This window comes from Ipomoea nil, unplaced genomic scaffold, assembly GCF_001879475.1.
Source record: "Ipomoea nil cultivar Tokyo-kokei standard unplaced genomic scaffold, Asagao_1.1 scaffold2705, whole genome shotgun sequence".
Taxonomy (NCBI): Eukaryota; Viridiplantae; Streptophyta; class Magnoliopsida; order Solanales; family Convolvulaceae; genus Ipomoea; species Ipomoea nil.
The window spans coordinates 2,981,456-2,996,943 of record NW_017619133.1 but is presented as its reverse complement, the minus strand read 5'-3'; the positions used below and the strand labels follow the sequence as shown (position 1 = coordinate 2,996,943).

At 34.3% G+C, this 15,488-nt stretch overlaps 1 protein-coding gene across 1 annotated transcript; it reads right to left on the bottom strand.

The window, feature by feature from the left end:
* Positions 1-13,368: 13,368 nt before the first annotated feature.
* On the bottom strand, positions 13,369-14,427 carry LOC109156337 (uncharacterized mitochondrial protein AtMg00810-like). Its single transcript, XM_019304173.1, has 3 exons — positions 14,416-14,427; positions 14,262-14,330; positions 13,369-14,157 (listed from the first exon to the last, which is right to left on the bottom strand). The coding sequence occupies exons 1-3, from the start codon at positions 14,425-14,427 to the stop codon at positions 13,369-13,371; spliced, it is 870 nt and encodes a 289-aa protein (XP_019159718.1).
* Between the last annotated feature and the right edge of the window lie 1,061 nt (positions 14,428-15,488).

The following is a 15,488-nucleotide window of genomic DNA, read 5'->3' as shown; positions in this document are numbered from 1 at the left end:
ATGCAACGTATCCTACAAGATCCTAACCAAAGCTATGGCATCAAGACTCAAGGATATATCCAGAAAATTGATCGGCCCCCACCAGACAAGTTTTGTGTCAGGGCGTCAAATAACGGATAATATCCTAGTCTACCAAGAGATCTTAAATTCGATGAGGTGTAAAAAGGGTGCATTGGGATGGATGGTGATGAAAATAGACTTGGAAAAGGCCTATGATAGGCTTAAATGGAGCTTCATCAAGGACACACTTACAGATATCGGGCTGGACAGTCGCTGGGTTAGAAATATTATAACATGTGTGACCACGTCAAGGTTGGCAACTAATTGGAATGGGCACCAATCTGAGTGGTTTAAACCGGAACGCGGAATCAGACAGGGAGACCCCATTTCCCCCCTCCTTTTTGTTTTATGTATAGAGAGACTTAGTCATCTTATTCATAACTCTGTGTCCTCAGGCAAATGGAAAGGCTTCAAAGCTAATAACCAAAGTCCTAACATTTCGCACTTATTTTTTGCAGATGATATGGTTCTAATAGGCGAGGCATCAGAAATTCAAGCCGCAGAGATGAAGGCCTGCCTGGACAGATTCTGTAGCAGCTCCAGCCAAAGGGTGAGCCTACAGAAGTCTTCCATTTTCTTTTCGAAGAATACCCCGATCGAGGTTCAACTGAAAATCGAACATATAGCTGGCATAACAAAGGTTGCAGACATGGGCAAGTATCTTGGTGTCCCTTCAATTCATGGGAGACTGAAGAATGAATCCTTCGCGGGTATGTTGGAAATGATCCAAGCAAAACTAGCAGGTTGGAAGATGAGAACATTATCATTGGCCGGTAGATATGTCTTAGCGAAATCTGTACTGTCTTCGATCCCTTTTTACACGATGCAGTCAACTTTGTTGCCGGCTGGAGTAGTTTCCTCCATAGAGAAATTAATTCGAAGCTTTCTCTGGGGAGGCTCTGACGAAGTGAGAAGCTGCCACCTAATCAATTGGGAGACGGTGACAAGAGCCAAATCCAATGGAGGTCTTTGTATTCGCAATTTGGACCGGATGAATACAACATTTATGGCTAAACTCGCTTGGAGAATAATATAGAATGAGGACAGCCTTTGGATACAACTCCTAAAAGCTAAGTACATAACATCCTCCCCACACTTCTTGGATTGGTCCGCCAAGACGAACATGTCCAACGCTTGGAAGGGTATCCTCAAAGCTATATCGCTACTGGATAAAGGAGTCAGGTGCGTAGTGAAAAACGGAGAGCAAACAAGATTTTGGTTGGATAGATAGACAGATGACGGACCGCTACACCAATTTGCTCTAGATCAGATTCCAAATGATGAGTTATTTAAATCAGTAAGATTTTACTGGGACTCCACATTGGGGTGGGACTGGAGTAAACTGGAGCATTTATTACCAGAGAATATCCTCTGTAAAATCGCGGCAGTGATGATTTGCGAAGACCAAACACAACGCGACTTCATCGGCTGGGCTAAGGAAGCTAGTGGGAAGTTCTCAGTAAAATCAGCCTATGAAATGACGTCTGATCAAGTCCCCCCGTTGCAAGCTGCTAAGTGGTCCAATATTTGGAAATTGAAGGTACCTAATCGCATCTGTTTCTTCCTATGGCTAGTCAAGCACGAAAGGATCATGACTAACAGCGTGAGATTAAGAAGAGGATTTACAACCAATGATAATTGCTGGTTGTGCAATGATATAACCGAAGACACCGAGCATGTACTGAGAAAATGCCCTCGGGCGCAGCAGGGCCGTTCCTAAGAAGATTGGGGTCCTGTGCGAAAATTTAACATGGCCCCCTTTTTGTATAATTGTAAACTAGTAAATTACCCGTGTGATGCATGGATAAATTTTTTTATTATATATTTAAATAATAAAATTAATGATGAAATTATAAACAATTCTAATATTTGAAGGTGTATATTTCTTTGAAATTATAAGATTTGTATATTAGTATTGAAATTGATTACTTAAAAAGTTAAAATAAAATTATATTAGGAAAAGTATAAACAAAAAATAGAAGGATAGAATGGCTAATTGATATTATTTTAAGTAACAGAAATATACGCACTAATGTACTATAATCAAATGAAGATATATTATATTGTACCAAAATATATAATAATCTATAAAAAAAAAATTATCATTCAAATTTTCACTTGAAAAGTGACCTTCTTCCTCTTCTTCGGGCATATTTAGATGTAAAATCATTCGCCAAAGTCTTTCTTACAATATACTTGATCATAAACAACAGAAATAAAAATAGTCAAGACTATTTGATATTGCAATTGTAGCATCAAAATACAAGAAATTAGATTGTTATTCACCTATCAAAAAAATCCCTAACTAGGGTTAGTTATTGAATAACTTACATACAAGAACCAAGACTATGTGGTCTAATGGTATCTGGATTTGTTTTCCATTTGAAAGGTTATGAGTTCGAGCCTTAGTGGAGGCGTTATTTGTTCATTGTGTTTTAGTAGATTGAGAAAGTATATGAACAGTAGCATCTAAAAAACTTACATACAAGAAATTTTAAATTTTTGAATAAAATTAAAGAATTAAAATATTTAACTTACATACTTTCATCCTTTTATTATGAAGAGTAAAAAATTTGAGGATGTCAAATGCACAAACAACACACTTCAAATTAATGATTACTTGAGATCGAATTCCTCCATTGTGAATATAAATTTTGTGTATATGCATTATAATAGGAATATGAGTAATTTTTTACTCTTAATATATAATAATTTTACAATAGTCAAATAGACATGCCTTAATTCCTATAAGTTATAGGACTATAACTCTATACATAAATCAAGTCCTTAGGAATTAGGAATGTAAATTTTGTAGAATTTTAGACCGTCATAATTTCTTTATACATAAGTTATACCAACACTAATAATCTAATATTTAAACCATAAATATATACTAATATTTTTTTTTAAAATAAAAGTGCCCCCAAAATTTGGGGGCACAGCTACTAAACTATATATGTAAATACGTGTAATATTTTGGGGGCCCTGTGCGCTTGCTCTGGCCAAACATGGCCTGGGACGGCCCTGCCGGCACAGGAAGTCTGGAATGCAATTTCTCCCACCTTTAATATGGAATCTATCTCCAGGACATTCCAAGAATGGTTCGACAATGGGATTATGACTAGAGGGACAAACAGAAACCCGTCCAGTAGCAGCACTCTTTTCGCCCTGACCTGTTGGTGGCTATGGAAATGGCGCAACGAAGCAATTTTTAATAATAAAGTTTTCTCCCTGGAGAACAAGGTGGCTTGGATTAGAGCCCAACTCACGGATGTCACCTCTGCCTTTTCAGCTTCCAGAAGCAATAGGAGCAGTTGCCAAGCCCCTCGCTGGAGCCTCTTAAAATGGGATAAACCAACGCCTGGGCGATTCAAAATAAATGTCGATGGATCGATGGATCTACGTACCGGAAAAGCTGGAAGAGGTTGTGTTATAAGAGACTGTAATGGTCTCTGGCAAGGTGGTTTCTATCTGGGAATCGGCGAATGCTCACCATTAATTGCGGAGGCCTGGGCCCTACTAAAAGGGATACAATTTGGGGCGTCAAAAGGTTTCACCAGTGTGGATATCAAGTGCGACTCGAAAAAGCTCGTAGCAGGAATCAATGGAATAAACATAGAAGACGTTGCAGCTCAGAACTTTCTGTTAGCATGTGAAAAAGAACTAAGCAAAGCAGGTGACTGGAAAGTGTCTCTGATCTACCGTGAGCAGAATCACATTGCAGATGCGCTAGCGGCTTCCGCCAGAAATATGCGTAGAGGTATCCATATACTCGAAGCTCCACCAGATGATATCAAGAAATTACTGGAGGATGACGCGGATGGTATTCCATCTTGGCGCTTAGAGATTCCTAACTGATTGTATTAACCGTTTTCCTTGGGTCTACCCCTTCCACTTAGATAATATATATATATATATATATATATATGTATATATATATATATATATATATATATATATATATATATATATATATATATATATATATATATATATATATATATATATATATATATATATATATATATATATATATATATATATATATATATATATATATATATATAATTAAGTCAATAATATTAACTACTTAGTGATTTATTGACAAAAAGAGTATTCAAATTCATCAATTGATTATATTCGCTACATTTTCCCTACAATGTCTTTATTAAAAAAAAAAAAAAACTAGAAGTTGTCCCCGTGCGATGCACGGCATAAAATTTCAATAAATTTATTATTAATAATATTTAAAATAAATGATAAAATCAAACATAAATTATCAAAATTCATTCCGAAATGTATTTTCTTTGACAATGCAAAATTGATTGTGGTTGTTATATTGAACATCACTACATAATATTAACATATATTAACTGTGGAAATTTTACATTAAAAAAATTATATATATATATATATATATATATATATATATATATATATATATATATATATATATATATACACACACACACCTATCCAATTATACATTTTTATAACAAACTTTAAAATTAAGAAATTACACTACATACAATAAATAAAGCTTTCTTTTTTTTTTTTTTTATGAAAAATATGAAGGGGGTGTTATAAAATTTCAATGTGAAACTTCAAAATTAAAGAGTATGATTAAACATCAAAATTTATAATCAAATTGGATATTGTAACATAAATTGAAGTTTCTTATAAAAACATCAATGATTATTATGTGGCATTAAAATGATCTCCAAAATAAAAATTTAAGCTATAAGTCCAGTTTATGATTAAACGGATATTACATCAGATATAAAATTTTAAGCTAAAAATTATTATATTTTGAGAAAAGGGTCAAATAAGCCCCTAGACTTCACCTTAAAGGTCAATTAGCCCCCTAAACTTTAAAAAAGGTCAATTAAACACTCAAACATGTTAAATTTGGTCAATGAAGCCCAAAAACCGGTAAATGACCTGTTATTACAGGTCATTTTAATTCCGGCGACGAAATCCGGCCATCGGTGACAGATTCCGGCGACCGGCGAATTTTTCCGGCGACCGGCGAGATTTTCCGACCGTCCGGTTGTCTTCCACTGGAGAAGACGACCCGACGGCCGCCTTCTCCAATGGAGAAGGCAGAAGGCGGCCGTCTGCCGCCTTCTCCAGTGGAGAAGACGACCACCAGACGGTCGTCTTCTCCATTGGAGAAGACGACCAGATCTGGGACGGCCGGAAAATCTCGCCGGTCGCCGGAATCTGTCACCGGTGGCCGGATTTTGTCGCCGGAATTAAAATGACCTGTAATAACAGGTCATTTACCGGTTTTTGGGCTTCATTGACCAAATTTAACATGTTTGAGTGTTTAATTGACCTTTTTTAAAGTTTAGGGGGCTAATTGACCTTTAAGGTAAAGTTTAGGGGCTTATTTGACCCTTTTCTCTTATATTTTTATTATTAACACATTGAAAATTGAAAATATACATAAACACATACATACACACATAAACCAAATAAACAAATAGTTGTATTCAATGATAGAAATACAAAATTAAATACAAAACCCATTACAACAATCTTTATTAGCCGAAAAATAGTTAAATACATTCTGCCCAATTTTTATACTAAACCAAATCCAATCAAATATTGCGTAGCCCACTTCAATATATATTGCGTAGTTAAGTATTTATGATGCAGCCGTTTCATCTTCCTCATTTCATACCAGATTCCTACACATTGAATACAGCAAAATGTGCAGTACATATTACAGCAAAACGACGTAGTATAATTTGGGCGGGAATCTGATGTGGCAAGAAAGATTTTGCTATTATATAGAGTAAGATAAGATAAGATAAGATAAGATTATTCATTATCAATAAATTAATTAAGAGAAGTAATTTTATTAGTTATATTGTCTTTATTTTTCTCCACTATAAAAAATTCTTACATTCAAATTCATCAATTGATTATATCCACTACATTGTCTATTGTCTTTTTTTTTTTTTTTTGTGCACTAATTTTTAATTGAAGATCAAAGTTATAATACAAAATAAAGTTATATATTTATTTACCAAGTATTTTATTAATACCATGAAAAAATTAAAAAAATATAATTAATAATGCCAATCATATTAACTACTTTGAGGAATTTGTTGACAAAGAGAGTATTCAAATCACACAACAAATTGAAGTGAGAACTACCTCGCAATATCCTTGTTTGACAATCAGCAGTTAGCGGTTAGCGTTAGCGGATTATGTTAGCGAATTTGACCAGCGAATTATATCAATGGTTGGTAAAAATATATTTAAAAAAATTAGTTGTTTAGATTAACATGTAAAATGAGCTAAGGGTATAATAATAATAATAATAATAATAATAATAATAATAGTAATAATAATAATAATAATAATAATAATAATAATAATAATAATAATAATAATAATAATAATTGTTTTAAAAAATAAAAAATAAAAAAAATATAATTAAGTCAATCATATTAACTAGGGGGATTTATTGACAACAAGAATATTCAAATCACACAACAAATTGAAGTTAGAAACTACTACTGCTACTACTACTATTATTATTACTATTATTTACAAATGCAATCTCCTAAGTGAATTTTACATATATCATCCAATATACTTGTAATTTTGCTAAGTTGCATTTTTAGAGTCGTTTTGCTAATATGCATTTTTAGAGTCATTGGTCCTCCGACTATCGTGATTTTCCATAATTGATTTTCGACTTTTATTTTAGACAATTTAAACACTTGCCTATCAAAATGTTTCTAATGTTGTTCCTTCCGTCACAAACTAGTTAATTGGACATCAAATGGAAAGGTAAAACTGTCTTTTAACATGCTCTGCATCAATGTTAAAAAATCGCTAGGTAGGCGCCTGGGGACCGCCTAAGGCGCCTAGAACGCCTAGGCGGACGCCTGGGAGGCGACTGTCTAGCGCCGATTAATCGGTGCTTAGGCGCGATTTTTGCAACACTGTTCTGCATATAATACCTTGTTGTTCTCCTCTCTATACGCGACAGGGGCAGTATTGTTCGCGGCTACTTCTCCTTCTTTTAAGAAGAAGAGATGGAGACATGGCAGCTTCTCCTTATCTTCCTTCTTTTCCCGGCTGCTTCATTTTCCAGCCTTTTGCCATTTCCACTTGGACTTGGACCACTCTATTTTTCATTTTACAACATTATAAAATTTTAAAAAAATAATTAGAAGAAGTAGTCAACAACTCTTCACTCTGTTTCACCACCCACCTCCATTACTTTCCTCCTCCCCCACTAGAAATCTATAATAAGTAAAAAAAAAAAGTTGTTTTTTTTTTCCCTTCATCAATTGGAGCTTTCATCCACACCTTCTACTTCCGTTGAAGATCAATAATGTTTTGCTCTAGAACCATTCCGGTGTTCTTATATTCATATTCTCCAGTTATCTTCTTGAAGGCGTTGGCTATTTACCGTCAGCGTTGCAATTAGGTGGTGTTTTCCGACGGGTGGTTGTTGCTGATCAAAAGAGATAATTTGTGATTGATCGAGATTCGAAATGGGTAAAGTTGTAGAGGTTTTGTTATTGTTTTTGAGTTTGGTGGCTTCGTCTTACGCTTAGAATTGTAAGAATTTCGATTTCTCTGGCAACAGAGTATTTGCCACCTGCAACAATCTGCCGGTGCTTAATTCCGTTCTCCACTGGATCTACCACCAGTCTAACCACACCGCCGATATCGCCTACCACCACGGCGAGGTCACCACATCCAACTGGATGGCTTGGGGGCAGAATGTCGGCGGATCCGGGATGCGAGGAATGTAGTGTCTGGTGGCTTTTCAAAACTCCAGTGGCAGTATCCACGCCTACACCTCCCCCATCCTCGCCAAATTTGACGGTCGCCGCGGCGCTGCCTCAGTTCACTGTTTCATATTCATACAATAGCTCTTTTAATTTTTTTTTTTCTGTAATTTTTTTATTTTATAATGTTGAAAAATGAAAAACATGGTGGTCCAAGTCGAAGTGGAAATGGCAGAAGGCTGAAAAATGAAGCAGCCCGGAAAAGAAGGAAGATGAGGAAAAACTGCCATGTTTCCATCTCTTCTTCTTAAAAGAAGGAAAAACATCTTCTTCTTAAAAGAAGGAAAAGCCTTGGGAGAGTCACTTCATGCCGTTTGATCATATTTACTTTCTCAACGTACTGAAGCATAATGTTTTTATTTGACTGTTTAAGCATAATGTTTTAATTAGGAAAAATGACATTTTTTTTTCCCTGAATTCTATGCTTATAGTACTTTTTTCTCTTGAATTATTCATGTATCCACATTAGCTTCATCTATTATTCTAAAAGTGACAGTTTTTTCCCCTTGATATGTTAAATGAAATTTTTACCTTTAAAATATTTCATTTATTTTTCTTCTCCAACAAAATATTGCTTATATGTAGAGATGACCACGGTCCGGTTTGAACCGAATCGGATACTGTAGCAAACAAACCGAAAGATACCGGTTACAATTTAGAACCAGAACCCAATATTTGGGTTTCAGTTTATTAAAATCGCGAACTTGACAAACATAAAATAAATTAATTGTTAAATTTAGACTATTTTAAAATAGAAAGTAGAATTTTTTTTTTAAAAATAAAGTTTGAACCACTGGATCCAAAACCGTGAACCGGCGGTTCGAAATTCGAACAACTACTAACATTATTTTAAAATTATAATTATAATATTTGCAAATAATGCATGTTCTTTTTCACATATATTTTGATTCTCACATATAAGTAGATATGATCGTAATTCCGTTCCGATCTATAACATTAATGTAATTTTTTTTTTTTGGTTCAGAACTAGAACTGGCAGTTCCAATTCGCGATTTTAATAAACTGAAACCCAAATATTGAGTTCCGGTTCTTAATCGTAACCATAACCTTTCAGTTTGGTTGCTACAGTGTCCGATTTGGTTTGAACCGAATCGTGGTCATCTCTACATATAAGCAATAATTTGTTGGAGAATGAAAATAAATGAAATATTTATTTAAAGGGTAAAAATGTCCATTTAACATATCATCATGGCGAAAAATTTGGTTTTAAACCAGAGTTTAATGCTACAAATGAATGCTATTTACACCACCTTCTTCTATATAAGTTGATAGTAGAGCAACAAATTTTAACAACAAGAAAAATAGTGTTTTGTCTCTCGAAACTCTGCTCCCACTCCTTTCTTAGCCAACGTGTTGTTCTCACATTGCTCTAGTTTGCCGGGTTCATTTGTTTGGGTGCTCATACATTGAACCGTAGTACGTTTTATCCTGGGAAGCCTAGACTACAACGCCCTTAGCACTTTTGGGAGGTAGCAAATAAGGTTTTAAGGAAAGATGTTTCGCTCGACTCGTACTAAAACCCTCACCTTTCTTCCCTTCGACCCTGTTGTTTTCTTCCCCAGATATTTCCATTTTTTTTTTCCAGGAAATTAATAATCTTTTGGAATTATTGTTGAGATTTCGACATTGTTTGTCAACCGGTGCAGTCAGGGCCCTCCCTGGCCATGTTTGGCCAGGGCATTTGGGGGCCCCAAATATTACACGCATTTACATATATAGTTTAGTTGTTGTGCCCCCAAATTTTGGGGGCACTTTTATTTAAAAAAAATATTAGTATATATTTATGGATTAAATATTAGATTATTAGTGTTGGTATAACTTATGTATAAAGAAATTATGACGGTCTAAAATTCTACAAAATTTACATTCCTAATTCCTAAGGACTTGATTTATGTATAGAGTTATAGTCCTATAACTTATAGGAATTAAGGCAGGTCTATTTGACTATTGTAAAATTATTATATATTAAGAGTAAAAAATTACTCATATTCCTATTATAATGCATATACACAAAATTTATATTCACAATGGAGGAATTCGATCTCAAGTAATATTAATTTGAAGTGTGTTGTTTGTGCATTTGACATCCTCAAATTTTTTATTCTTCATAATAAAAGGATGAAAGTATGTAAGTTAAATATTTTAATTCTTTAATTTTATTCAAAAATTTAAAATTTCTTGTATGTAAGTTTTTTTAGATGCTTCTGGTTCTATTACATTGTAGTATCTGTTCATATACTTTCTCAATCTACTAAAACACAAAAAACAAATAACACCTCCACTAAGGCTCGAACTCACAACTTTCTAAATGGAAGTCCAACCCGGGTACCATTAGACCACATAGTCTTGGTTTTTGTATGTAAGTTATTCAATAACTAACCCTAGGTAGGTATTTTTTTGATAGGTGAATAACAATCTAATTTCTTGTATTTTGATGCTACAATTGCAATATCAAATAGTCTTGACTATTTTTATTTCTGTTGTTTATGATCAAGTATATTGTAAGAAAGACTTTGGCGAATGATTTTACATCTAAATATGCCCGAAGAAGAGGAAGAAGGTCACTTTTCAAGTGAAAATTTGAATGATAATTTTTTTTTTTATATAGATTATTATATATTTTGGTACAATATAATATGTCTTCATTTGATTATAGTACATTAGTGCGTATATTTCTGTTACTTAAAATAATATCAATTAGCCATTCTATCCTTCTATTTTTTGTTTATACTTTTCCTAATATAATTTTATTTTGGCCCTGTTTGGTAAAAAATTGGCCTATAGGCCAATTTTGGCTTATTTGACCACTATTAACGGTTTGATTTAGTTAAAATATCAATATAAATGTTTGATTAATTAGCTTTTTGCAACTCCAAAAGGCTAAAATTCAAAATGCTACTCCAAGCAACTTTTTCAATTAGCTTTTTGAGAAAAGAAATTATACCAAACAGCTATCAGCTAACAGCTAATTTACCAAACACTTTTCTACAATCAGCTAATGTTATCAACTATTTATACCCTCTAATTAACACAATAAGCTAACAACTAACAGCTATCAGCTAACAACCATTTTACCAAGCAGGGCCTTTAACTTTTTAAGTAATCAATTTCAATACTAATATACAAATCTTATAATTTCAAAGAAATATACACCTTCAAATATTAGAATTGTTTATAATTTCATCATTAATTTTATTATTTAAATATATAATAAAAAAATTTATCCATGCATCACACGGGTAATTTACTAGTTTACAATTATACAAAAAGGGGGTCATGTTAAATTTTCGCACAGGACCCCAATCTTCTTAGGAACGGCCCTGGGTGCAGTGCCTAAGTGTTTGCTCAAGATAGATGGATAATTAAGGTGTACGTGTTAGTCTTTTAACTGCTAAAAGCTTGATAGGGTAACACATTATTTTCAAAGTGATCTGAGTATAGTTAAATAATTAATTAGTAATCATGGGGGCATCCTAATCATAAACTAGGTGGGAAAAGATCTTTAATTCTTTAGCTATAAATAATAATTCAGCTAGTACATGCCATTTTGGCACCTTCCATGCACCTTAATAATATTTGTATTGTTATCCTTAAACTTTGGCTTAACCTCAGTACCTCACTTGAGTTTTCTAGATCTCCAAAATTATAATCTTGTGAAAACCATTTGCTTGAATTCTTGTTCGCGTGTTTTTAGGAGGGTTGGTGTAAATTCCTATTGATGTCGTTGAAATATGCCGATTTTTATTTTTCTCTAGGTGATTTTTCTTGTTATTAGTTTTCTTTACGTAGCACCTAAAGCGTATGGATCATGTTGTTGTTGGGAGAAAATTGTCAAAGCAATGATATTATAAGAAGTGAAAGACTTACCTTGGGGTTTCAAGATCCTCTATTTTTTTTATTTTATTTTTTTTTAAAGAAAAGTTTGTCGCGTAACTACAACAAATTAGCTTGTAGCACAATCTCAATACAAAATAGTGCAATCTGACTTTGTATTTATTTAACTGTTAAAACTAAGATCGTGATTCGTTCTCATTGGAGTGATAGTCTACTTGACGCATGTCTTAAACTTGAATAGTTTTTATCATTCAATAGCATCAAACTCTACTAAAATTGTTAGACTAGACTCAAATATCATAATCAAACTTTAAAAATGTTACTTAGAGCATAATTCTGATTTGGCGTTTGAAAAACACCAATTTTCAGTAGCACTAATTTTATTTTATTTAGCCATTAGTTGGAATAGCTAGCTAGTTAGATAATTAAATGGGATAGGGTTTTAATTAGTTAGTATATATTCTTGCATCCTAATTCTACACTAGGTGAGAAAAGATCTATTTTTGCTATAGATAATGATCCTTGTATCCTCCATTTTGGCTACTTCCACCTTAATAATGTTTGTATGGTTATCCTTTAAACTTTGATTTGAGAATTAAGTTTTCTAGATCTCTAAAATTATAATTTCAAATCAAAATTCCACATCTATTCAGTTCCTTGGATAGTACAATTTGACTTGGCATCTATTTAATTCCTTGGACTAACATCATGATTCATTGTGTTTGGAGTAGTAGTCTACTCGGCACATATCTCGAACTTGGACAGTTCTATTCTTTCAATAAATTCAAATCTACTAAAGTTGTTAGGTTATACCTAAATATCACAACTCCAACACTTTTTATATGAATAACTTATATAGACTGACTATAAACTACTCAAATTACTAGTAGCAATTGAATTTAAATAGTTTTTTTTTTTTTTTAATATCATAATAATGTTTCAAGACCTTGTGGTCTAATGACACTTAGATTGGACTCCCATATGGGAGGTTGTGAGTTCGAGCTTCAATAGAGGTGTTATTGGCTTGGCGTTATTCGCTCTTTGTGCTTCAGTAGGTTAAGAAAGTACTACATTGTAATAGAGTCAGTAGCATTCAAAAAAAAAGAAAAAAACGTAGTTGTTTTCTTTTTATTTTGATAGAGAGAGCATAGACTTTGGATTTGGACAAGTGGGGAAAAAGTCCAATCTGTTTAAATGCGAGTTTAGAGGGCAGCTCAGCTCATTCCACCATTAATAGATCTTGTTCATTCTCATACTAGCTTTTGGACCTGATTGGATAAGGAAAATGTATTTTGCCTTAACGAAATATTTTTTATAGGACAATGTGACAGGAATTAATTGAAATATCAGATTTAGTCCATATAGACATAGTACCACCAAATACGATTTATTGAGAATTGACAACTAACTTATTTAAATTTAAGACAACATTGACAGCTAACTAAACCATATTTGTGCATTACGCTACTACTATACATTCTTGAAATGCTCTCACTTTTAAAAATGAACATATAGATGAGGATTGTATATTCAATGTAAAAACAATAATAGTCTGAACAATAACAATATAAGGAGATAAGTAAAGAGTCCTAGCCAACTACTAATACAAGAGTCCTAACACTCCCCCTCAAGCTCAAGGTGGAGCAGTCGAAATGTTGAGCTTGTCACGAAGAAGAGAGAATCGAGTTGATGCAAGTGGCTTGGTAAAAATATCAGCAATCTGATCCTTCGTGGAAATGAAGTGAACCTGAATTTCCTTTTTGGCAACCTTGTCTCGGACAAAGTGATAGTCAATTTCCACATGCTTAGTCCGAGCATGGAAAACCGGATTGGCACACAGGTACGTAGCACCCAAATTGTCACACCATAGTCTAGGTGGAGAAGTTGGAGAGAAACCGATTTCCTTAAGCAAAGAAACAAGCCATGTCACCTCAGCCGCCACATCAGCTAAGGCCTTATATTCTGCCTCAGTAGAAGAACGCGCCACAGTGCGTTGCTTCCGGCACGACCACGAGATTAGATTAGAGCCCAAAAATATCGCAAAGCCACTGGTAGACTTCCTATCATCCGGACTACCAGCCCAATCCGAATCAGAAAACGCATGCAGCGAGGTAGATAAAGACTTCCGAACACACAGCCCCATGCCAAGAGTGCCTTTCACATAACGCAACACCCGCTTCATCATAGACCAATCAGCAGTAGTAGGAGCCTGCATGCGTTGACATAGCCGGTTGACTGCAAAGGATAAATCAGGACGAGTCACCGTTAAGTACTGCAAGGCACCAGCTAGCCCACGATAGTGCGTAGGATCAGCAAAGGGAGCAACATCACCGTCCTTAGAGCGAGCAACCGAGATCGGGGTAGAAACCGGCTTACAGTCAACCATCCCTGCACGCTTGAGAATATCCTGAACATAACGGCGCTGAGACAAAAGAATACCATCAGAAATAGAGACAGTCTCAATCCCTAGAAAAAAAGATGGGGCCCCATATCTCGAATTTTAAACTCCTGAGCAAGCCGATCCACCAGCCCAGTAACTCGGCGAGAATCCGAGCCCATGACAAGAATGTCATCGACATAAACCAGGAAATAAAGCTGCACACCATGATCAGAATAAATGAACAAAGACACGTCAGTCTTCGATGGAGTAAAGCCAACGGAAAGAAGAAAGTTATGTAACCGGGTAAACCATGCACGCGGAGCTTGCTTAAGCCCATATAAAGAGCGCTGCAAATAACAAACATGAGTAGGAGCTGACTTGTTCCCGTGCGGATGTGCGGTGGATTAATGTGCGTGAGATTTGTACTCAATGTGCGTGAGTGTTGTGCTTAATGTGCCTGAGATTTGAACTTAATGTGCGTGAATGTGTAAAATGCAGCAGAAAATATTCATATCAGCTTCTTCCTCATTCCCAGTAGCCATTGCCCCTTCCCTGATGATGATGATGTGGAGGCGGGCTATGGTGGTTAAGAATTATGGGAATAATACAACAGAAATTCACACTTAGCTGCTGTGCAAATTTTACTGTGCGTGCGTCATCTATATAAACATTCAACTGCACTGAAGGTAGCTGATAATCCAGAATCCATGGCTAAATTGAAGGAAGAAGTAACAAGAAGCTTGGGCGTTAATATGCGTGAGTTTCTGTTCTGCTTCCTTCTGAGCTCGTAATTATGAAACACTCACGCATATTAAGCACAAATCTCACGCACATTAAACACAATACTCAGGCACATTAAGTACAAAACTCACGCATATTAACTGACGCACATTAAGTACAAATCTCAGGCACATTGAGTACAAATCTCACGCACATTAAGTATAGACCTCACGCACATTAATCCACCGCACATCCGTACGGGAAGCCACAAATGCACCTGATCCCTTCCCTATATAAAAGCCTTTAATTATATATATATATATATATATATATATATATATATATATATATATATATATATATATATATATATATATAATTAAAGGCTTTTATTGATAAGATATTTATGTAATGAACATGATGTTTGAATAATATAACAATTTACTCGACAAACTAATAATTACAAAATTGGTACATGTTGGATTGAATTGAAATATTCAAACATCTCAAGACTTGGCTCTTTGGCAAGGACAGGATGTCAACAACAACAATAATAGTAATAATAGTAATAATAGTAATAATAATAATAACAATAATAATAATAATAATAATAATAATAATAATAATGATGATGATGATAATGATGATGATAA

Bases quoted from the DNA above. Each gene is read 5' to 3' on its own strand.
- LOC109156337 (XM_019304173.1), bottom strand. The intron at 14,158-14,261 runs GTGGATCGGCTT...CTTTTGTCTCAG, and splicing joins CTCGCCGAGTTACTGGGCTG to CGCCGTTATGTTCAGGATAT.